A 27,225-nucleotide genomic window follows, 5' to 3' on the forward strand; every position below is an offset into this window, starting at 1 on the left:
AATATTAATAGTCGAGGGAAAACATGTGTATAAATTGATAATGAAAATTTAATGATGGTGATAATTATATTTATGAACACAGAAGGGCGTTAATGCATTTGATCAAATTATCAATGTCAATGTTATTTACAATGGGTGAGTCGATAATGCATCTTATTCAAAACAAGTACCTAATATACAATGGAGATTTAAACATGAATAAAACATGTGACTTTAAATAACTTTGAATATTTTCTTGTGTCTGTTGAGTTCTAATAGTGGTATTTAATTTTTTATTTAACAAAGTTATATCTAATGATTTTAGAGAGCCCCAATGAAAGTTAAAATTCTATGAGTTCTAATAAAAACAGTTAAGATAAATAAATAATAATGTGTTTAAAAAGTCTTGTAAAAATATTTAAAAATAATGTGAAAATGAAGAGTTATAGAATACATAATTTTCAAATGATAAATTACTTTCTTAGTTAACTAAAAGTAATAATTGATCAAACGTTTGTCCATTGTTCTAAGTTTTTCATTAAAATAACTAAAAACTAATAAAGAAAGTTATTGACTCATTGTAACATTAAGTCATATAAAAAACTATATAAATATATTAACTATGTACACATAAGCTTCTTTATATTAATTACCCTAAAATTGAATAATTATTAATCTTCAATAAAATATTTATTATCTATTGTAGTAACTTTTTATGTTCATTCAAAAAGCCAAGCTTAATTTCTTGTAATTCTTATTAATTATTGTAATTTTAGTTTATATTTTTGAAAAATAATAATGTGATGTAAAAAAATAAGAAAAAGCCTTAAATTAAATATAATAATAAAATATTAATTTAAATTAAAAAAAAAAAACCTAAAATATCTTAATATTTAATAATAAAATTTTTAATTTAAATTAAAAAAATATATTTCATTTAAAGAAAATTATTAAATATTTAGTTTAAATTAAAGAAATAATAAAATATATGATTTAAATTAAAAAAATAATAATAAAATATAATATTAATTTACATTTTTGAAAATTTGTGATAAATTAATAATGATAAAAAATAAAAAATTAAATATTTAATTTAAACTAAAAAACTAAAATAATTCACTTAAAATTATTTTAAATTTAAATGAAAATAAAAAAATATTTAATCCAAAATTAAAAAAAATATATATTAAATATTTAATTGAAATTAAAATAAAATGTTTATTTATTATTGGTTATTGTAATTTTGTTTTATATTTTTGAAAAATAATGAGATGTGATGTAAAAAAAATAATAAAAAGCCTTAAATTAAATATAATAATAAAATATTAATTTAAATTAAAAAAAAACTAAAATATTTTAATATTTAATAATAAAATATTTAATTTAAATAAAAAAAAATAAAATATTTCATTTAAAATTAAAGAAAATTATTAAATATTTAATTTAAATTAAAAAAATAATAAATTATACAATTTAAATTAAATAAATAAATATAATACTTATTTTAAATTAAAAAAAAATAATAAAATATAAAAAATTAAATTAAAAAGAAATAAAATATTTAATTTAAACTAAAAAACTAAACTAATTCACTTAAAATATTTTAAATTTAAATGAAAATAAAAAAATTATTTAATTCAAAATTAAAAAAAAAAAAAATTAAATATTTAATTGAAATTAAAATAAAAAAATTAAAATATTTATTTTAAATTTAAAAAATAATAAACAATAACATACAACTACATACATGTTCACATGTTCATATATGATTAAAAGTCAATATTTTTTCAATTAACAATAACTTTATTAAAAGGTAAGTTTAACGGTTAATAATATGTACAGTTAACAATATAATTTCCACGATAATAATTGTAATTTATAAAACAACAAACGTAGTTTTTCCATATCAGTTCATTAATCACAAAATGCCATAATAACAGTTGACTTAAAGAGCCTCAAACATGCGGGTCATACATAGCACACCCTACCTTTCCAGAACCATTATAAAACTGATAATTAATGAATTTAATAATTTCTATGCGACTCATTCTAAAAACACTATATATTAATGTGCCCTTGTATTATATTAAAATGAACGAGTCCCACCGCAAGATGCATTTTCAGTATAGCCGGAAGTGACACACGTTTCAAGAGCACAATTTCCGATGGACAAGATTATCTGAGTCCGACAATTTAAAATCGACTTCCTATATCGCTTTCAATTTTTAATGGTGCCTCAATTTTCCCGATTGACCATCGGCAATCGGTTATTATCGTGTGCAATACCTGCAAAACTATACGGAAATGTCCGCTTCCGTTTTTGGTTGTTTTGCCACTAATGCACTAGTTATGTCAATCGGTTTCCCGACACTCGATTACGTGGAACAAGCCATTTGTTTCGCTCCTGGTCTAGTTAACTGTCCTTCGAACATAATTTGAAACAGGTGAATTTCAAACATTTTATTTTTATTAAATATTCCAGTTGAGATAAAATATTGGTGTCATATGCAAATTACATTGTTTAAATTTGTAAATTTCTCATATATTTAAAAAAAAAGTGTAAAATTTTTTTAAATTATTTAATTTTAATATATATTTTTTTATTTCAAAAATTCTTAACTGGTAATATAAAAATCTCTAATTGTTATTTTTTTATTATATAATTTTTGTCTTTCTAGAAATTTTAAATTTATATATAAATTTTCATTATGGTCTTGTTTATATATTTATTGTTAAAAAAAATCTTTTCTTACAATTCAATTTTAGATATTTTTTCTATTAGGAACAATTTTATAATTATTAAAGATTTTAACATATAGGTACATTTACATTTATTTTATTTATATCAAATTTCATTGTATATTACTCAATTACTAAAAATGGAAAGATATTTTATATTTTTTACATAACGCCTTATTATTTCTCAAAAATATGAATTAAAAATTAAATATTTTAATTTTTTTAAATATAAAATAAGTCTTTTAATTTTTTTATTTTGATTGAAATTAAATATTTAATAAATTTCATTAATTTAAGTTCATATTTATAAAAAATAATAAAATAAATATTTAATTTAAATGAAAATAATATAATATTTAATCTAAAATTTATTTCTTTTTATTACTTTTTTATTTAAATTAAATATACTTTTTTTAAAAATATATATTTTACATTATATGTTATTATTTCTCAAAAGTATAAATTAAATATTTTAATTTAATAAAACAAATTTTTAATAATTTTTAAATAATAAAAATTTAGTATTTTTTATTGTTTAATAATACCAAATAATTTATTAACAATATTAAGAAGAATTTTTACAAATTTCCTTTAAATTAATTTTAATTTTATTATTATTTCGTAAATTACATTAAAAAATAAGAATTTTTTTAAATTTTAATTTTAATTTTTTTGTTTTAATTTCAATTAAATATTTAATAAATTTCTTTAATTTTGGGTTAAATATTTTATTATTTTCAAATTTCCTTTAAATTAATTTTAATTTTATTATTATTTCGTAAATTACATTAAAAAATAAGAATTTTTTTAAATTTAAATTTTAATTTTTTTGTTTTAATTTCAATTAAATATTTAAGTTAAATATTTTATTTTATTATTTTTAAAAAATATGAACTAAAATTACAGTAATTAATTTTATTAATCTTAAGTTAAATATTTTATTTCTTTTTAATTTAAATTAATTTTTTATTATTTTTTTATTTAAACTACATATACTTTTTTTAAAATATACATTACGTGTTATTATTTTTCAAAAATATGAATTAAAAATGAAATATTTTAATTAAATAAAATAAATTTTTAACAATTTTTAAATAATAGTTTTATTGCTTAATAAATAAAATAATTTTTAACAATATAAAAAACAATTTTTACAAATTTAATTTGGTAAGTTACATTAAAAATAAAAAAACATTATTTAGTGATTTCAAATAATAATGTTTAGTTAATATTATTAACAAATATGTAAGTAACATTATTAAATTTATTTAATAAATAATAATAAATAAATTTATTAATTTCATATACTTTCTTGTTTTTTAATTATTTAGTGGTGTCAAACAATTTTCTAATATATTTCACAAATTTATATTTCCAATATTGTTTTATTAAATTTAGTTATTACTCAACTTTTTAAAAAAACATATTTTTTACAATTTTTTGTTAAATTAATTTTAATTTTATTGACAATTCTTTATAAATATTTTAAATATTAATTACTTTAATTTTACTTTTAGTAATATCAATTTAAATTAATATTTTGAACAATTTTAGTAATATTTTTAATATTTCATTTATAAATAAAAATTTGACCTTTTTTAATGTTTAATAGTATCAAATAATCAATATTAAGAATATTTTTAACAAATTTCCTTTAAATTAATAATAAAATTTATGTAATTTTATTTTCTTACATTGTTATCTTTTTAAGAAGTAATTTTGACACCAAACAAATTTAGTAACATATTTAAATAAATTTCTTTTGAATTAATAATATTTATAAGAATGCTTATTTTATTAACTTAATGGTACCAAATAAATTTACCATTTATAAATTTCCTTTAAATTAATTTTAATTTTGTTGACATTTTTTAAAAATATTTTAATTTATTAATAGTTTTCTTTGAATCTCCTTTTTTAAAAGCATTTTATAGGCCACAATTTTTTTATAAATTTCTTTCAATTACTTTAAGTTATTTTGAATTTATTATTTACTACTTTTACTTTTTAAAAACTTATTTAAATTTATATTAATAATTAATTTATATTAAATTTAAATCAAAATTGCAAAAGTATATATCAATTGTTACAATATATTTATGATAAATTTGAACCAGAATTTTAATCAACTAATATATTAACATCAAAAAAGTGACTTTCGCAAAATAGTCAATTAGAAAACGATTGTTATAAAAGAAATCGAAAAATAATTGAACAGAGAAACCTAACTGTACGTGTGACATTTAGGCCGGATAGTGTGGAAACAGCTCGTTAAGCTGGTGGAAGATGTGTGGAGTTGCCGCTCCCAAAACCACGTTGTGTGCCATTATTGATGTTAATTCGCTGGAAAAACTCGCCTCTTTAAATTTACATGAACCAGTTTGTTTTTTATTTCATTCAACGATAGTTTTTGGTTTCGGTCTACGCTCACTTGTATGGTAATTTAATGGTTCAAGGAACTGTTGATGGGTATCAATATTGATCATGATGATAGTATTTATCTCCTATCACCAATTAATAATCAATAAACATTAACTAGAATAACTTATCTCAAGAATAGTTGTGAAACATGTGCATGCAATCGTGTTTTTCCTGCTGTATTTTTTCCTGCACAGATACGCCCCGAAAAATTACTCATCCATTGTTCAATTTATTGTAAACCTACCACAAAGTCTGGCCTGGCAACTATGCGAGAAATTTATTAATAGCTTTCATCCACAATAGTGCTTTTTAAACAGTCCAGTAATTTACAACCGGCTATTTTTAACGCAAAACGCAGTGCCAAATTCTGATCGTGACAGATCCAGAGCGAATTAACGCCTAAAGTCTTCGTTAATCAGGAACGCATTAACAGATTAAAAATGAAAAATATCTATCACTGATATCACCAACAAAACTTATTATCTCATCAAAACTTATTTATTACTTTTTTTTAATAATCAACTTGCGTAATTCTGGTGAAATTAATTATGTAGAAATACAAGACAATACCTCATTAATTACAGCATCTCCCGATGATTAATAACTAACATGAGTCACAAAGTTGTGTGTAAACAAACAAACAATATACACTTCCAAACTTACGTCTATAAGTTTGGGTAAAATATGAACATTACCAGTATTTATTCATACCAAAATAAATAATGTTTATAAAGTGCATAAGCAAGTTATATTTAGTTTGATTACTTAATTCACTAATTATCTACTGTGCTCAGTTCTAGAATGGTAGAATGAATAGTTTAAATTGTACCAGCATGTTGGACCTGTAAATCAAGTCTAATCGAATAACTGTCTTCATTGATTAAAACAATTTGTTTTATAAATTATTATAATTGTAACACTTTTTTATTAATAATTTCAGCCATTTTGACAGTTGTGATGTTATTTAAAATCTTGTACCAATCTTAATAATATAAATAATATTTTTAAATAAGAATATTTTAATAATTTTGACCAATATTAAAAATATTTATAATTTTGTTATAATCTATATGGCTTTAACAATATTTTGTTAGTAACATATTTTATTGTTATACCAACACATTATTTCATTAATATTAATGTGAATCTCTTTTATTATTCTATAAAACTTTGCTAATAAATTTAAGTAAATAACATATTTTTGTAATATTCATTTTAACAATATTACTAATTTTAACAGAATGTAAACATGTAAATCAACTCTAATCGAATAACTGTCTTCATTGATTAAAACAATTTGTTTTATAAATTATTATAATTGTAACACTTTTTTCTTAATAATTTTAGCCATTTTGACAGCTGTGACGTTATTTAAAATCTTGTACCAATCTTAATAATATAAATAATATTTTTAAATAAGAATATTTTAATAATTTTGAACAATATTAAAAATATTTATAATTTTGTTATAATCTATATGGCTTTAATAATATTTTGTTAGTAACATATTTTATTGTTATACCAACACATTATTTCATTAATATTTATGTGAATCTCTTTTATTATTCTATAAAACTTTGCTAATTAATTAAAGTAAGTAACATATTTTTTGTAATATTCAATTTAACAATATTACTAATTTTAGCAGAATGTATAATATTAAATTTATGATTTGAATGAATAATTTTAATCTTACTTTTAATACAGTTGTTGATGATATTTTTGATATATTTTTTCATTTATTGTAATAATTATAGATTTTTTTCTTGTCTTACCAAAAATTAGTATTTTCTTAGTGAATTAGTATTTTTTTAAAATCAACATTAATTTAGCAAATGTAATTGGAATTGATGATTTTACTAATTTCATTAACTTAATTTTTTTAGTAACACATGAATAACTTTAATTTTTCTTTTAATACATTTAGTGTGGTATTTTTTTCATTTAACAAATCTAATTTGAATTTAAATTTTGGTATCCTTATACTGTTTTTAGTAATTTATTTTTAATCCAGATAATTAAATAATAAACTTGGTAGCATTTTAAAGGCAATTAAAATATAACTTGCACGAATGAAATTTAATTTAAAATTTTAACAAATTTTATTTCAATTAGTTTTAATTTTATTAATAATTTTGTAAGAATTTGGGATTTTTTCCTTTTACATGATTTTTTTATGAACTATTTAAATTTTATTAAAAATTTTGTAACAATTTTATTTAATAATTTTTAAATGACTTTTAGTTTCTCCAAAAAAATTTTAAACAAAATTAATAAATTAAATTAATTTTTATAAATGTTTTTCATATTAATTTTTATTTTATTAACAATTTTTAAAAATTTTTACACATTTTTTTTTAATTTAATTTTAATTTTACTAATTTCGTTAAAATTTTGGATTTATTTTTAATAGTTATATATTTTTGATATATTTTTTTATCGATTTTTTGTACATTTTTATAATTTTTATTTTTAAAATTAAGATTTAACAAATATAATTAAATTTTTAGGGGCATTTAAAACATTTTAATAATTTGCACTAATAAAATTAATTCTAACTAATTTCATTTCAATTAGTTTTTATTTTATTAATAATTTTGTAAGATTTTTATTTTAAAATGAATTGTGTAAACTATTTAAATTTTATTAAAAATTTTGTAGGAATTTTATTTAATAATAAACTTCAAGTTTTGAGTTTTTCATATTAATATTCAATTTATAAACAATTTTTAAAAATATCTACATTTATATTCTTATTTTTTTAATTTAATTTTGATTATATTAATCTCATCAAAATCAAACAACTTTTGAATAACTCTGGTTTATGATATTTTTGATATATTTTTTTTTCGTTTATTGTAATAATTATAGATTTTTATATTTCTATTTTTAAAATCAAAATTAATTTAGCAAACTTAATTTGAATTTTGGTGACCTTGAAACGTTTTTATTAATTTATTTTTAATCCAAATAATTAATTAATAAACTTTTTAATTAATTTTACATTTTAAATGTCATTCACAAATATTTTAATAGCTTGGATATTTGAAGAACTTTTTAAATTAATTTAGTATCCTTATTAATTCTTTTTTTCAATTTTTTTTTAAACTAAGTAACTTCAACATTTCCTTTCATAGATTTAGGAACCTTATACTGCCTTATCGTTTTTTTTTTTAAATATTTCTTTTTTAATCTAGATACAATATACAAATATTTATGGATTTCCTAATTCAATTTATTTATTAATAAAGTTTGTAATGCTTGTATATATTTTCTTTAATATTTTAGTCAACTTAATGAATTAATTAATTTAATTTTAAGACAGCTGTAATGAATTTTTAAAAAGTTTATATAACTTTAATCATTGTTTATAATAAAACATTTAATAAATTTTAATTTAGATAATTTCAACAATTTATTTTAATAATTTTTTAAACAATTCTAATAATTTTAATAAAAAAATTAAAATTTCATAAAATTTTTAAATAATTTAATAAATTTACTTACAGTGGTGGAAAAAAGTATGGAATATTTATTTTTAAAAATTGCATAGACCGATCTTGCAGTAAATTAATTTGTTTAAATTTGCAACAAATCAGGGAAAACATTATGTAATATTTGGAACAAGTAAATAAATATTCCTTACTTTTTTCCACCACTGTATATATGTATTTTTATTTGTAACAAATAGATACGATTAAAATAATATACATAAATTCTGAATGTGTCAAAATTTACGTGTATAAACAAATATTCATTTCTAAAATATTATTTATAAATGTATTGAAGCATTAATAAATAATTTAATTTATTTAATTTCTGACACTAAAGCATTTCTCAGACAAACGACCAAAATATGAAGAGAAAAATAAAAAAAAAAAAAAAAAAAAAAAAAATAAATAAAATAATAAGTCGACTGACCTGAGATCGGTGCACCGAGCTGGAATGCGACGGCGAGCTGTCCTGCGAGTGGTTCGATTCGGTGTAGGACTGGGTCATGGCGTTGCCCTGCGTCATCTTCTTGGCGAGCTCCTGTTTCCGCTTGCCCTCGGCCGCCGCCTTCATCGGATCGTAGCTCTTCCTGCGCTTCCAGTTCTGGAACTCGACCTCGCGACTCGACAGCGACGAGTTGCTGCGTCCGCCGCCCGATTTTTTACCTGCGACAAAATCGGGTGTTCATCTTAAATTGTCGAATGTGTGGTGGTCGAAATACAGAGATAGAGAGTACATTAAATTCTCTCTTAAATAAATTACGTTTAATGAGATAATTAAGCTATTCGTACAGTTAAAACGGAACCATGGTAATGAAGATCATTATCACTTTTAAATTTCACAATTAACTTATTGTAATTGTAATTATTAAGCAACCGGTTTAAATTTTAAGTAAAAGTTTGCATAATTGTTACGTTTCAAACTGGTGCACATTTACACATTAGTTTTAGGAAAGTTTATGTTTTTAGTAATTCACATTAATTATTATGTACACACTTCAACTTTGTTTTAAATTAGTGGATTATAATATATTTACAAAAGCACATTTAATCCCTATAATTTTATAATTGTCTAAATTTTGACATCTTTCAATTAAAATCTTTGATAAAACAGTAAATATTAGATTTTAGCTTTAATTATTACATTTTTTTGTTAATAACATTATTAAATTATATATTGAAAAAGGTTGAAATATTTGTTAAAAATATAAAATAAAAATATATTGAAAAATATTTTTAATAACATTCTGAAAGGTTTAATAAAAATATTATTTATAATATTAAAAATGTATTTAAAACGTTGATATGGGAATATTTGTCAAGTGATATATTTTTTAAATTTGTAAAATTATAGAAACAAATATTGCTATAAATAATAAATATTAAAAAAAATTTTAACCTCTATTGAAAATTAATTAATAATTTTGGGAATTATAAACACCCTTACGAACATAAATAAAAATAATCTACGAATAAATCCAGAAAATTTGAGATATCCAAATAAAATTTATTTAATTTTAAAAAAAAATAACAGTTAAAATATTTTGAAATTTTCAATAAAATTTGGTATATTAGAAAATTAAATTTTGATTTATTGGAATATAAAAATTATAAGGAATTTGAGGAATATAAGGAATATGAGGAATAGAAGGAACATAAGGAATATAAGGAATATAAGGAACATAAGGAATATAAGGAATATAAGGAATATAAGGAATATAAAGAATATAAGGAATATAAGGAATATAAGAAATATAAGGAATATGCGGAAATGAAGAGTATAAGAAATATAAGGAAAATGAGGAATATGGGGAATTTATAAAATATAAGGAATGTGAGGAATATGAGGAATATAAGTAATATAAGGAATATAAGGAATATAAAGAATATAAGGAATATAAGGAATATAAGGAATATAAGGAATATAAGGAATATAAGGAATATAAGGAATATAAGGAATATAAGGAATATAAGGAATATAAGGAATATAAGGAATATAAGAAATATAAGGAATATGCGGAAATGAAGAGTATAAGGAATATAAGGAAAATGAGGAATATGGGGAATTTATAAAATATAAGGAATATAAGGAATATAGGAAATATAAGGAATATAAGGAATATAAGGAATATAAGGAATATAAGGAATATAAGGAATATAAGGAATATAAGGAATATAAGGAATATAAGAAATATAAGGAAAATGAGGAATATGGGGAATTTAAAAAATATAAGGAATGTGAGGAATATGAGGGATATAATGAATATAAGGAATATAAGGAATATAAGGAGTATAAGGAATATAAGGAATATAAGGAATATAAGGAATATAAGGAATATAAGGAATATAAGGAATATAAGGAATATAAGGAATATCAGGAATATAAGGAATATAAGGAATATAAGGAATATAAGGAATATAAGGAATATAAGGAATATAAAGAATATAAGGAATATAAGGAATATAAGAAATATAAGGAATATAAGGAATATAAAGAATATAAGGAATATAAGGAATATAAGGAATATAAGGAATATAAGGAATTTAAGGAATATAAGAAATATAAGGAATATGCGGAAATGAAGAGTATAAGGAATATAAGGAAAATGAGGAATATGGGGAATTTATAAAATATAAGGAATATAAGGAATATAGGAAATATAAGGAATATAAGGAATATAAGGAATATAATGAATATAAGAAATATAAGAAATATAAGGAATATAAGGAATATAAGGAATATAAGGAATATAAGGAATATAAGGAATATAAAGAATATAAGGAATATAAGAAATATAAGGAATATGCGGAAATGAAGAGTATAAGGAATATAAGGAAAATGAGGAATATGGGGAATTTAAAAAATATAAGGAATGTGAGGAATATGAGGGATATAAGGAATATAAGGAATATAAGGAATATAAGGAATATAAGGAATATAAGGAATATAAGGAATATAAGGAATATAAGGAATATCAGGAATATAAGGAATATATGGAATATAAGGAATATAAGGAATATAAGGAATATGAAGAATATAAGTAATGTAAGAAATTTAAGTAATATGAGGAATATAAGAAATATAAGTAATAGAAGGAATATGAGGAATATAAGGAATATGAGGAATATAAGAAATATAAGTAATAGAAGGAATATGAGGAATATAAGGAATATGAGGAGTATAAGGAATATAAGCAATATAAGGAATGTGATAAATATAAGGAATATGAGGTATATAAGATATATAAGGAATATAAGGAATATGTTGAATATGAGGAACATAAGGAAATTTGTTAATAACATTAAAATAAATATTAATTATTTATTTACAATTTTAAAGTTAAAATTTAAAAAATAAGTAAAAATATATTAAAAATCATGTTTAACAAAATTTTGTATTAGGGAAGGAGGAGGAAAAAATATTGTTAAATTTATAAAAATACTTAAATAATATAGTATTATACAAAAATGAAGTTATATTCAAACAAGTAGCAAATACAAAAAGAAAACAGTTTTTTATATTAAAAATATTTTAAATATTATATTAAGAAAATATAATAATATTGACTGTTAATAATATTAATCATTATATTATTTATTAATTATTCATTTGTAAATGTTATTTATTGTATTTCTTTAAAATTTAAATTAATAGAAGTTAAATATTTTGCTTTTTTTAATTAAAATTAATTACTTTATTATTTTTTTATTTAAATTAAATATATTTTTTCTTCAATATAACAATTATTTATAAGCAATAAATAAAAATTAATTTTTAAAATTTTAATTTAAATTTAAACTAAAAATAACTCAAATATTTATTTTAAATTTAAAAACATAACCCAAATATTCTTTTTTTAATATTAAATTAATATTAAATTTTTATTTTTAATTTAAATTAAATAATTTATTGTAAAAATACAAATCTTAAATTTTAATTTACACTAAATATTTTGTTTTTTGAATATTAAATAAAATAAAATTTAAAGATTTGACTATTTTTTTTTATTATAAATTAAATGTATTTCTTTTTTATTTAAAAAAAATTTAATGTAAAAAATATATTATTCGTACCACTAATTAATTTATTTTTTATTCCTCAGGCGTTTTATAATTTTGAGATATTTTGGCAAAATTTAAAAAATTTATAATCTTTTGGATTTTTAACAAAAATTAATAAATAAAAATATTTTAATAACTACTTAATTTTTTAAATTAACCAATAAGTTTTATGTGGGATTTCTAGATTTATTATATATATATATATATATATATATATATATATATATTTAGGATATTTTTATTTGTTTCATGATATTTGCAATTCCCAAATTTGTTAGTTTGCTTTTTAATTATTTCTATAATTTTACAAAAAACTAATCAAGAATATTAGTTATAATAATACAACAAATTAAAAGAAACAGTTTTTACAATTAATTAATCGACAAATATATTCAAAATGACAATTTGCGAGACTTCCACATTGTTCTTACAATGAAAGGACGCACATAAATTTATAAAAGCATATTTGGCATCCGTTACACAGTCAAAAATGTCTAAGAATGCAGTTCCTATCATTTGACTTCCTCTCTGTGCGGCACAGACAGAATAACAAATAAATCGGAACTGTCCTAATAAATTTTTAAACGGTCATCTTTCCTTTTTTGCACGCCGCTAATAAAAACCGTGGGTCATTATTTTGTTGCCAAGGTCGATCATTGTGGATAACGTTTGTTCAATACGCCATTCGGAGATGTCCGATGATGCACTTTCCATTTTCCCACCAAACGACCGTTCAAAATTCGTAGTATTGTCGACAATAGAGTTTGTTTGGTTAATTGTACAGCGCAATTGACGACAAAGAACAACAATAAATTGTTTACTGCGCCATTGATCAATTAAAAGTTACCTTTAGAGTGTTGGCTTTTTGTTATGGCATTTCCGTCTGTCGACATGTGTTGGATTTTCTCCTCGTCAGTGTTACGGATTAATTAAAAGAATTTCGCTAATATCACACCATTTGACTTTCCACCATTTGTGAAAGGTGCAAATGATTTTCAATAATAATTCAATCGAAATGTTCCAATGTTTAAGGCTTACATTGTACGTCATACAAAAGCTACATCAAAGCGATTAATATGTTAACCTTAACAATACCAAGAGCAACAATTGAATGCAACACAAGGCATGCAATCAATGTGACCGACAGCTTCGTACTTCTTGTCGATACATGGCGATAATTAAGTAATTACGTCGATTGGACACGACTAATCGAATACGGCATCACCGACCCTTAAAAGGATTAATCGCGTCGCTTGGAATGTCTGTTCTAATGATTTCATCAAATTAAGACATTCCTAAAGGAAGCAAAAACAATACTATGTCTTACACTTGATTCCAATTATAGATCTAATTGATTTATAAAAAATATGTAGGAATATTTTTGGCGATAGTTACTTATTTGACCAGTTACTTTACCATTTTCTCTTTATAATGTCTATATTTGAACAATTTATTTAAATAATTTCTCTTATTAATTTTAATAAATGAGATTTTTAAATGAACTATTAATTTTAACGATTTTTTAAATAATTTATAAAATTTATTATAAAACTCTTTTATTAATATGGGTAACAGTTTTTATACAATTTATTTAAATAATTTGACATAACATACAACAAATATATTTTACTTTATTTAAATAATTATAATAACAGTTTAATTTCAATTTTATTTAATAAATTTTTAAATATAATTGAGTAATTTCTACAATTTTAACAATAATTAACAAATTGAAATCTTTGGCAGTTTTTATTTAAACAATTTAACAATATTTTTAAAACTTTTATTTATTTTAGTTTTTAAGAAATTCTTTAATAATTTTCATAATATTTTATCAATTTTTTTATATTTTATTTTGCCTATTTTATTTAATAAATATTATAGTAAGAAATTTTTAAATAAAACTGAACAATTTTCAGTAATTTCAATAATTTTTTAGATAAATTTAATGCTTTGCGAGTTTTCATACAATTTATTTAAATAATTTAGCAGTTTTTTTATTTATTTTGGTCTTTAAGAATTTTATTCCATAATTTAGTTACTAACTTTAATAAAATGAATTCTTAAATAAACTTTGGCAATTTTCTGTAATTTCAATAATTTATAATAATATTTTAACATTTTTTATAATGTTATTTTACCAATTTTTTAAATTATAAAATTTTTGAATAAATTTAAAATTATGTTTTATTTATTTTGGTTTTTAAGAATTTTATACTATAATTTAGTTTGTAATTTTAATAAAAGAAATTCTTAAATAAATTTTAGCAAGTTTCTGTAACTTCAACAATTTTTAAAAAATAGAAATATAATAATATTTTAACGTTTTTTTATAATCTTATTTTACCATTTTTTTCATTATATTATTTTATGTTTCTATTTTTTTAAATGTGATCCGTATTTTTAACAAAAAAATTTTTTCAATAAAATTGAACAAATATTATTTAATTTTAACAATTTTTGATAATTGGTCAGTTTTTATATAACTTAATTAAAAAAAATAGATTTTTTACTTTAAATTTGTTTTATTTACGTTAATTTACGTTTAAGAGTATTATTATATAATTTAGTTTGTAATAATAAAAGTTTAGTTAGTAATAATTTAGTTAATAAAAGAAATTCTGAAATAAATTTTAGCATTTTCAACAATTTATAATAAATTGAATCTTTTGCCAGTTTTATAATAATAACATTATTTTACAATCATGTTATTACCAATTTTTTAAGGTATAAAATTTTTAAATAAAATTGAACAATATTTAAATTCAATAATTTAAATCTTTTTAATTTGTTTTATTTATTTTAGTTTTTCAGAATTATTTCATAATTTAGTTTGTTACTCAAATAAAAGAAATTCTTAAATAAACTTGAATATTATTTTAAATTTTTATAATAATTTTCTCAATAATATTTTAACATTTTTTTATAATTAGTGTTATTTTAGCAATTTTTTTTTTTGTAAATTACTTTTAATTATCAATTATTTTTTTATGATTTAAAAATTGACAGTAAAAACAATTTTTGATATTATTAAAATAAAAGCTTATAATATATTAATAAATAATTCATTTTAATTTTTCGAATAATTAATTAATATTTAAATAATTTATTTAAATAAAAAGTGTTCTTTAATAAATTTCTATAATTTTATTTATAATACTTATTTTTAATTTAATTGTTTTTTTTTGTAAATTACTTTATTCAATCAATTATTCATTTGTTTCCACTTTTATAAATTACATTTATTAATTTGAATAATTCTGAAAAATGTTTCAAGAATTTCTTTAATAATATTTTTTTAAAAATTTAATAAAATATATTTTTTATATAATTATCATTCATGTCTTTAATCAATGTTAGTAATAACACACAAAACTATATTTTAAATGTTTATTTAAATAATTTATTAAATTTAATAAATAGATATTTAAATCTTTTAATTTATTGATTTTAATAATAGTCTTATAGTAAATATATAATATATAAATATAATTGTTGTTTTAAAAGTTTTATTTTATAAATTTATTTTATTAATGTCTATGACTTCAACAATTTCAGTGAGTAACATTAATTTCTATAAAAATTAAAAAATTACAACAGATTTGATAATGAAAGTTTTTTTTAATTTTTTAATGATAAATATTATAAATAATATTTTTAAATAAACTTGATTTAATTTAATGAATCTTCTAATAATTTATAGAATTTCCTTATATAATTATAACTAATTAATTTCACATTTAATATAAATATAATAGTGCCTGTAACTTGTTAAAATTTTGTCAGCTTTTATAAAATTTAATTAAATAATTTAACTAACACGTGGAAATAAGTTGATTTTAATAAATCATCAACTTTAAAAATATTTATTATAGAATAGTTAATTATAGGAGTAACAGCTTCTATTAACAAACTATAATTTATAGTAATCGATTGTATAAAATGTCTGAATTTCTTTTTTTTTTTGTTTTGTTTGGTTATTGGTTATTGGTGTTGTCATACCCGGAGGTTCAGCTAAGTTTTAAATTTTTCCACTCACATTATTGTTTATAAAGTTTTCTTAGAGGACAGAGTTTGATGTCAACGTTATCTGATGGTCACAAAAAAAAAATGTTAGGCCAGAGCCATAATTACAGCTAATTTGTATAAATATCACAGACACTCCTTGACGATCCATGAGCTTTCTCCAAAACAAAAAGAGCGTCTAAACCATTACCTTGAAACATAGCCGGGTTAAAAATCGCGTCGGGCTTTTTCTCCCACGTACCCGACGCACATCAACTATGAAATTAACAAAAACACATTCGCAGCTAATACACTTTCACCGATTTAAAAAGCAAAACGCAATTATTCAACGGGTTTCATTAGTGCATCGGCCCAATAAGCGCACGGCGACATTAATGAAAACGTTTTCAAATCACAACTTCCCCAATTTAATTGCCTGTCGATACGTAAAAATGGAATAAAATAAAAATGCTCGTGCGGCAGTGAAAGTTCAATTCGGCGGGCGCGTACCGTTAAAGAACTCATTGTGTGACTCACAGATATGACCTCATACATTCTTATGATACATTCCAATTTAACAATAATCAACTTGCTTGTCTGTCCGCACTTAACCTGCTTGTTTATTGTGCGTTACGTGAACGGCGGTTTTGCCTTAGCTTTTTACCCAATTTTACTGACAAGCGACACAGATACTTCACCGGATTTTGTTTGTGAAGTTGTAGAGTTGATGGAGAATTAATCGGCTATGATCCAAAGTTTATTTTGTTCAAGAAACTTGCGTTCTACTGTATATTTTCTTACAAGGGTGGAATAGTTGACGTTCCTCAAGTTAGTAAAACAAATAAGGGTTTTATTTAAACTATTTACTCTAAATTCTTTCCCTAAATCAAAATTATTTCTACTTAAATTAAGTCTGAATCAAAATAAATGAGAAATGTGGTTGATTACATAAATAGTAATGAAAAATATATATAAAATATAACCAATTTATACATAACTTTAAACAAAATTGTTAATATTTTGTTAGTTATAACCAACTGTAAACGGTGAGGCAAAGATTCAATCACCACTCTTCAATTAATAACCACAATTCATCTAAATTTGAGGCTTGTTGGTGTTGTAATCGAGATTACATGTCGTTCAACAAGTTTTCAATTGTATTTAGATCCGGACTTTACGCTGGCCAATAGAGAATCTCAACATTTTTATCTTTTAACCAACTTTGAACAACTTTGGATGCTGCTTCGTATCATTATCATGTATAAAAATCTATGTAATTGGTAAATTATCGTTGGCAAATGGTTCCATTACATCTCTCCTGTTATATTTTCAATTGAGTGTGTTGTTTTATATTTGTTAATAAGCTTTGTAAACAATTTTTCAGAAGCATCATTAGTTTCTGTGATATCAGCAATATTTAGACCTTGTTGTTAAGTGTTAATTATTATTTTCCTCTTTTCCGGAAACCAATGTTTCTTTCTTCTCACTAGAATTAAATTTATTTAATAAAATTGTATAAATCATAATAAAAATAAATTCTAACTATTATGCACACACGAAAAGTAAACGTACACACTCTTTGTATATTTATTTATAAATAGGTTTTTATTTAACAAAAAATCTTAAAAAATATTATTAAAAATTTAATTTTGTTCAATTTCTTTTATATTTTCTTAGTTTTTATGAGTTAATTCTGGAAAATTTACATTTTAATATTTGACAAATGTTTTAAATTTTTCAATACAAATAATTTTTATTTATCCTTGTTGTCATGATTGTCATTAATTACTTTTAAAATTTTTATCATAGAATTTTGATTAACTTGTTTAATTTTCCTATTTTGACTTTTAACTTGTGAAAATGTGAAATAAATTGTTTTAAATAAATCTCCTCCAGTTATATTCTTACTTAAAACAGTATAAAATTATTTATTTTGATAATTTCTAGATATTAAATTTAACGTCTTTTTTATAATATATAATATTTTTCTGTACCATTCAAACTCAAATCAACTAAATAAATTTAATTTCGTTTTATTTCTTTTACAATATTTACTTAGTTTTTATGAGTTAATGTTAGAAAATTTACATTTTAATATTTGACAAATGTTTTAAATTGTACAATATAAATATTTTTTATTTATCCCTGTTGTCATGATTGTCATAAATGTTATTTTAGAATAACTTTTAAAATTTTTATCATAGAATTTTGATCAAGTTGGTTAATTTTTCTAATTTTATTTTTAACTTGTGAAAATTTAAAATGAATTGTTTTAAATCTATTGTCTTCCAATTATATTTTTACTTAAAACATTTTAAAATTATTTATTTTAGTAATTTCTAGATATTAAATTTAATGTATTTTTTATCATAAATTAGTTACATCCATTTTTATAATATATAATATTTTTCTGTACCATGCAAAACCAAATCAACTAAATAAATTTAATTTTGTTTTATTTCTTTTATAATATTTATTTAGTTTTTATGAGTTAATGTTAGAAAATTTATATTTTAATATTTGACAAATGTTTTAAATTGTACAATATAAATATTTTTTATTTATCCCTATTGTCATGATTGTCATTAATGTTATTTTAAAAAATTCTTTTATTTTTATCATAAAATCACAATTTGGTTAATTTTCCTATTTTGATTTTTAACTTGTGAAAATTTAAAATGAATTGTTTTAAAACAGTTTAATATTATTTTTTTTTGTAATTTTTAAATATTAAATTTAACGCCTTTTTATAATAAATTAGTTATAATATAATATATATATATAATTATATTATAATATAATATATATATAATATTTTATATTTATAATATTTATAATATAATATATAATATTTTCCTTTATCATGTAAAATCAAATCAATTAGATAAATTTAATTTTATTATATTTCTTTTAAAATATTTATAATAATTTTGTGCAAGTTTCCTATTTTAGTAATTTCTAGATATTAAATTTAATAATGTCTTTTTACCTCTATTTTTGTCTTACAGAATAATTTACTATACATACAAAATTTAATCAGCTAAATAAATTTAATTTTTGTCTAATATTTTCTTAATTAGTATAAGTTAATGTTAGATAATGTATATTTTTAATAATTTATAAATGCTTTAAATATATATGTAATTATTTTTTATGTATTTCAATTTTTATTTATTTGTTTATAAATTGGACTGTTTTAAATCAGTATATTCCAGTTTAGTGCTATTTAAAACAGTCTAAAAATATTTTAGTAATTTTTAAATAGCAAACTTTCTATTCATTTTAATTTTTTTAATTTTAAAGTTTAAACATAAACTAGAGCATTAAATGGAAAGAAAGTTTTATTTCTTGTTTTTTATAATATACTTGTTACAAACATATTTATAATATAGAATAATTTAATATACACATTTTCAGTGATATGAGTTTTTATTACAATTATCATTTTTTAATATAATTAATATCATTTCATTCATTATCATTTATTTAGATTTTTTCTGTTTCCACACTTTTTCGTCTTATAAATATTTTATACTATTATTTTTATCTATTTTTTACGATATTATTGTTTCAATAATTTAATTTACATTCTATAAAATTTTGTAAAAAATTGTGTAATATTATTATTGTAAAGTCAAAAATACGAATAGTCATGAACATTTTAAAGAAACAATTATAATAATAGAAACAAATTCATTAATTATATTTAATAATCATTATTCATTTAACTTTGCGTGTACAATCAACAACAATCGTTCCAAGCTCCAATTATAATTATTAAACATAATCTGTTGCTCTCTAGTAATCATCAAATTAATTAACAATTTAATATGTTAACACAATTCGTCGCAGACTTGTACCACCTATAACGATTCGATTTTTCAGTCGAACGAGCCTCATCGCGTGTCCTAACATAAACTGGGCACGTGCCCGCGAATTTGGGCACTGCCCCCGTCGAAACCTATGTATGCTGAGCCACCTTAAATGGATTACCTAAATTAGTATTAGCGAATGGACACGTAAAGGTTTTTCGACCGAATTAAACGCGTTGCTTCGTCCAATGTTTGATGGCAACATTCAAGGCGACTTTTAGAAACTTATGTGGGGATAATTTCTAATAGCATTTCCGGTGTCCAAACGTTTTAAATGTCTACGGTTTTTATGAATTGATTGTTGAGGAAACTGTTAATGTTTATTACTGGAGATGAAGTTTTAACTTTGTAGTTTTGAAATACGATAAATATATTAATAACTTGCCACAAACATGTAAGCATCCACACGTGTATAGAATGTGTAGTTGGTTTCTTGATTAAACTTCAGAAACAGAAAATTAAATTCCACAATAATGTGCAGAGATGTCTTCAACTTGTGATAGAATGTGCTTTGTAAAGAGATATCCAGTTTACTAACACCAATATCAAGATTATTAATATTAAGAATAGTCTACAATAGTTATTTATTTACAATTATTTGCTGTAGAAAATATACATTTTTGTTGTTTCATAAACTTTTATTCGAGTTATTCATGTATATAAAAAAAATTTATATATGTAAAAACATTTTGAAAACTTATTAACTGCAAAACAATTTTTTAATTCAATTTTGGACGACTTAGACAAATAATAACTATTTGATACAAATTCAAATCAATTATTTCTCACACGACAGTTATTTCTAATTAATTACTGCATAACATATTATTGTTTGAAAACCTATTTTATTCGAGTTATTCAGATACCTAAAGTTAACAAAATAAAAATAAAAAAATCAAATATTTTGAAAGCTTATTAATTCTAAAGAAAATAATTTATGTGTCAAAACTTATTTTTTAATACAATATTTGGCCAATTGAGACTAATTTGTTATAAGAACTCTTTGATAAAAATTTCAAATATTAAGTAAAATTACTTTTCCGTTTAATGCTGTAGTTTATATTTAAACTTTAACATTAAAAAAATTAAAATGAATAGAAAGTTCACCATTTAAAAATTACAAAAATGTTGTACAAAATGTTCAAAATGATAAAAATAATACCAAGATAACAAAATTTAATGAAAATTGGAATAAATATACTTATATTATGTAACTCAGAGAATTTGTAAATTATTAAAATATATATTTTCTAATAATAATTCAAAATAATGAGAAAATAATATTAAAAAAAAATGAAAAAAAAAAAGAAATTTATTTAGTTGGTTAAATTTTGTATAGTAAACTTGTCTATATTATAAAAATTTAGCAAGAATATAATTAAAAGATACAAATTTAAAACAATTTATAGTAAATTTTAACATGTTAAAAATCAAAAGAAAAAAAAAATACCTAAAATCTACAAAAATAATTTTAATAATACATTTTGAGAAGCAAAAAAACGAAATGTACTGATTTAAAACAGTTTAATTTAAGTTAAAACAGACTAAATTAGGTTAGTTAGTGTTAATATATATATATATATATATATATATATATATATATATATATATATATATATATATATATATATAAAATATATATTTTCTAATTATTGACTCATAAAAATTGAGAAAATATGATATAATAAAAAATAGAAAAAAAAAATAAATTTATTTAGCTCATTAAATTTTGCCTATTAATTTTTTCTGTATAATAAAAATGGATGTAATTAATTTAATTATTTAAAAAAGATAGTTAACTATCTGAAATTTGCTACAATAAATCATTTTAAACTTTTTTTAATAATATAGTTTGAAAACAGAGGTTTAAAAACCAAAATAAGAACAACATTGATAAAATTCGATGTTAAAAATGATAAAAATAATAAATAAATAAATAAAAATATCTAAAAGTATGTTTAAACTGAAAGATACCGATTTAAAACAATTTAATTTATGATGAAACAGGTTAAATAAAAATCGAAAAAAGAATTTAATTAAAATCACAGTAATTGGAACTAAATATAAATATTTAGATTATACAACATAAAAATTGTAAATTATTAAAACATATGTTCTCTAATATCAACTCATAAGAACTGAAAATATTGGAAAACTACTTTTGTATAATATTATAAATTATTATTTATTATACACATGTAACTAATTTATTATAATAAATAAGAAAAAAATATTTAAAAATAAAAATTTTATCAAATGAAAAAATGTTAAAAATTCGTACAAATAACAAAAAAGAAAATTTGTGTAAATATAAATCGTCTATAAAATGTGTATATGTTTAATGAAACTCGATTTAAAACTGATTTAAGCACGTTAGAATTTTGGTATTTAATTTTGATTTGTCAGTATTTTTCATCTGGATCACCATACCTTAAAATATTTATGAAACTTTTTAATGAAATAATAAATATCGTTTTTAAGGTGGTCCCTGATAAAAATTAAAATCACGTCCGAAATGCATTCATCCTGAATTCAAACCATCAATTTTTATTCGAAATCGAAACGAAGTACATCTAACTCTTACACAACAAAGCAGAGGATAATTTCGTTGGCAATTTAATATTGGTTTTGCAATTTTGCTGTTCAATGACTATAACTAATGGTGTTTCGTTAATTAATACATAGAGATTCAAGTTAATGTTATATGCATATAAATAATAGGTAATTTTATTTATTATTCTGTAAAAATGGAATTTAAATAGTTTTTTATTGTGATTTCCTTTTTATCCGTAGAAAAAAGGCATACTTTAAAGTCATTATATACTTCCATAACTGTAATAGTTTGGGAATTATGAGTAATCGAATATGAAAGTCATTTTCTCGTTTCTTTTTCATATTTTCTAACTAACAGACATTAATAATCACAGAAACCAGATCAAAAGTAATGCTTTCTTTACTTAGTTGTAAAGAGGGTTCTTTTAAGAACATTTTGAGCCAATGGAAAAGCATTGATAGATATGACCATTCTATTGAAACACTGTCAATTTGGCCAATGTGGCCATTAAGAAAAGGGTTCAAGCAAGTAGAGGCATGATAAATCCTCTCCATATAAATCTCATTCTAATACAAAATAAGAGAGTTGACAATTAAGTAAAAGCTCTTAAGAGTTTACCAATTTTAAAACCTCTATATTGTAAGTGTCAATATAATATTTACTCAGTTTTTCAATTTAAGATATATTTTAAAGATTAATTAATTTATTCAATTCCCTAATTGTGAATTATTTAATCTTTTAATCAAAGAATCTACGATTAATTAACATTTTAATTATTTAGTTTTCTTTAATCAAATCATTAAATAATAAACTTAAACACATACATACTTTCAGTCTCATTAAGTACATCAAGAATTAATATAATATATTTCACTTTCTCACTTTACAACTGGACTGTACATGTGTTTTACCAACGAATAAATTATTCATTATAACACCAAAGGAAAGGAAATTAAGTAACCATTAAAAAAACATCATAATTGGTGAAAATCATGGAAATTAGTTTATATAAATATAAATAAAAAGCTACAAAAATATTTTTAAACCATTTTAAGAAACAAAAAAACCGCAATATACTCATTTAAAACAGTTCAATTTAAGTTTAAATAGTTTAAATTATGTTAGTGTTAAAAATGGAAGACATAATACTGAGATAAAAAAATAATGAAAATTAATTGGAATAATTAATTCCCTAATTATGAATTATTTAATCTTTTAATCCAAAGAATCCACGATTAATTAACATTTTAATTATTTAGTTTTCTTCAACCAAATCATTAAATAATAAACTTAAACACATACATACTTTCAGTCTCATTAAGTACATCAAGAATTAATATAATATATTTCACTTTCTCACTTTACAACTGGACTGTACATGTGTTTTACCAACGAATAAATTATTCATTATAACACCAAAGGAAAGGAAATTAAGTAACCATTAAAAATTGCATTTCGGATATTCAATTTGTAATTATAAAACACCTCGAAACTTGCACGAGCGTTTCACAAATACAAACCGAGGAAACTCGGTCTATTGTCAGGCATTAATTTTTTACGTCGACAAATAATGTTGTAATTAAATTCTGGTTCCGTTAAGAAACGTAAGCGTAAAGATCAAGATAATTGAGCTCAATGTTCTACCTGTTTTTTTATACAGAGTGTCTGTTACTTTAAGATTAATCTTAGTTATTGAACTATTGGGACGAATCCTCCTGAAAATAACTGATTATTATTAATATTTTCTGAAAATACTCTTTGTATGTTTATTTAAGAATAGGTTTTTATTTATAATTGTTATAAAAAATCTTCATCTAACATCGTAACATACGAGAAATGGGTGTATGGGATACACCAAACCTTTCGGCTATTTTGCCTTTTTATACTGAAACAACAGTTTGGGCACATTCATCAATAGTTAAATTTATAGATTGCCATTGAATATTGACAATTTTAAATTTTTTTATTAGTTTTCTCAAACGTTTTACTATTGCATACAATATTTAACCTTAAAATACTGTTTTATGATAACTATAAAATTCTAAATTGGTTTTAAAATAAATAAATAACTTGACAAATTTGACACACTTTCAGTTTTTCCATTTTAACAGGGGGAATTGATTATCTACTATTATTCTAATATAACAGGTATGTAACCCATCAAAAATACAACAAATAAGCTTAATAGCATTGTCTTAATTAATTCTAATTATGAAAAACAGCTTTTGTGAATTTTCCCAGTGAATTTTGGCAATGTATTATTTAAATAAGTTTACCGTAAGCTTTTTAATTTTATGGGTAAAGAGATCACACGATTAATTATTGTTGAATAGTGCGTATTTTCGTGTAACATGCAACTTTTTTTCTTACACTTCACTTAGTATGAATGTTATGTTTTTCAAAGCCTATTTTAAATTGCTACAACAATATTTATAAAGGCAACAATAAATATTTAAAATGTGTGCAAAACAGATTTATAGTTGATGAATTCCTTTCTATTTACACTACTATTAATGTAAACTAAGCGAGGTTATAATTTTTTTCAAGTAAATTAAAGTAATTAAACTTAGTTATGGTATAATGTGTTGTATGTTAAAAATATAAAATAATTTTTATTTATGTATTTAAGTAAGTAATTTATAAACGTTATATTTCAGTAAAATATTTTTTATACACAGTAGCAAATGTAATAAACAATAAAAATTTAATAAAGACAAGAAATATTAATAATAATTGCGACGTCAAGATTAATTGTTCAAAGTTTCTCAATTAATTGGCTGTTAAATATGTTGAAAAATAATAGAATATTAAATATAAATGAAAAATAATACCAATAATTTTGATAAAACTATAAAAGCAAAAGTTGCCACACTTTTTCCATTGTAGTACGCCATTTTTAAAGAACAAAATTAGATCAATAATAACAAAAAACAAAAATTTAAGTAGTACGGATCATATTTTAAATATATTTTAATAAGTTACTCTAATTATGGCCACTACTGTATGTACATAAATTAATTATACATCATACAGGGTGTTTCATAACTTATTAGAATTTTTATATATATAACATTTTTTATATCGTTTTCTGTTGGATTTTTATTAGAATTTTTTATTTAGAAATGTATATCTGATTAAAAAAATTCGAATACGTTATAAAACACCCTGTATATGTATATAAATATAAAGAAAATATTATTTGCTATTAAAAAAAATAATTCATTTTAAATCCTGGACATGAAAATATTTAACATCTCCCATTCCAAATAAATAAAACGTCCACATATGAATTGACCAAACGTTAGAAGAGTAATTTAAAGTGATTTTCAACTTGGCAAACGTTTATTTAGTTCCACTTGTTTCCGGCGAAAACACATTTCCTTAATCAATATGTACATAAAATGAATAAACGGCAGTTTCATCGTCGACGCAATGTTGATTTTCGATTCCACGGGGAAATGATTAGTCGAATAAGTTACGGTAATTTCGTTAAAACTTCTTGGTAAATTATATCATTTCATCAATACTATTAGATGCAATTTAATCGAATCTAATCAAAGCAACAGCCACCGTGGATAAAGCGTTAAACTTTAAGTGCATCAATTTGTTTCACCGCAGGAACCAATGATATAGCAACAAGTTAGGAGAAATTCTAATTATTCACATAATAATAATAATATGAATATTATTTATATCAATGTTTTAGAAGAACAATTTGAGTAATTAAGGTATTAATTTAATGTTTTAATCATAGGAGAATGTGTGGACAAAATTAACTTTTTACTTTGTGGTCTTTCATTGTTTCCTGTGAATTTAAATCAGTAATTTATTAGCTTATTATAATTATTTAATCATTGGTTGAAGTAAAACTGAAAAAAAATATATAATTCAGCGTTACCAAGACCAATAATTTATCCCATTCAACAGTTTTCAGGAGGAGACTTTTTACTGTATTTTATTAAATTTAATGTTGCTAATGACTTACTGGTAATAAGTAACCATATTGGTAGTAAAAAGCAGGAATTAACATAATTTAGCAAATAATTCTGTGTATTTTATTAAATTATACAACAGATGATTAAGTGAAAACAATTCATTATAT

General features: G+C 20.5%; 1 protein-coding gene across 3 annotated transcripts in view; it reads right to left on the bottom strand.

Annotated features, from left to right (window-relative positions):
* LOC109596240 (uncharacterized) overlaps positions 1-27,225 on the bottom strand; it is a 45,874-nt gene that overhangs the window by 4,096 nt on the left and 14,553 nt on the right. For all 3 annotated transcript variants that reach the window (XR_007547369.1, XM_020011735.2, XM_049963717.1), the window contains exon 3: positions 9,061-9,296. Coding sequence is in view for 2 of the 3 variants with exons in the window: in XM_020011735.2 (XP_019867294.2) it covers positions 9,061-9,296 (236 nt within the window). In the remaining variant the exon portion in view is untranslated. The remainder of the gene's footprint in view (positions 1-9,060; positions 9,297-27,225) is intronic.

This window comes from Aethina tumida, chromosome 2 (genome assembly GCF_024364675.1).
Source record: "Aethina tumida isolate Nest 87 chromosome 2, icAetTumi1.1, whole genome shotgun sequence".
In the NCBI taxonomy this organism is placed as follows: Eukaryota; Metazoa; Arthropoda; class Insecta; order Coleoptera; family Nitidulidae; genus Aethina; species Aethina tumida.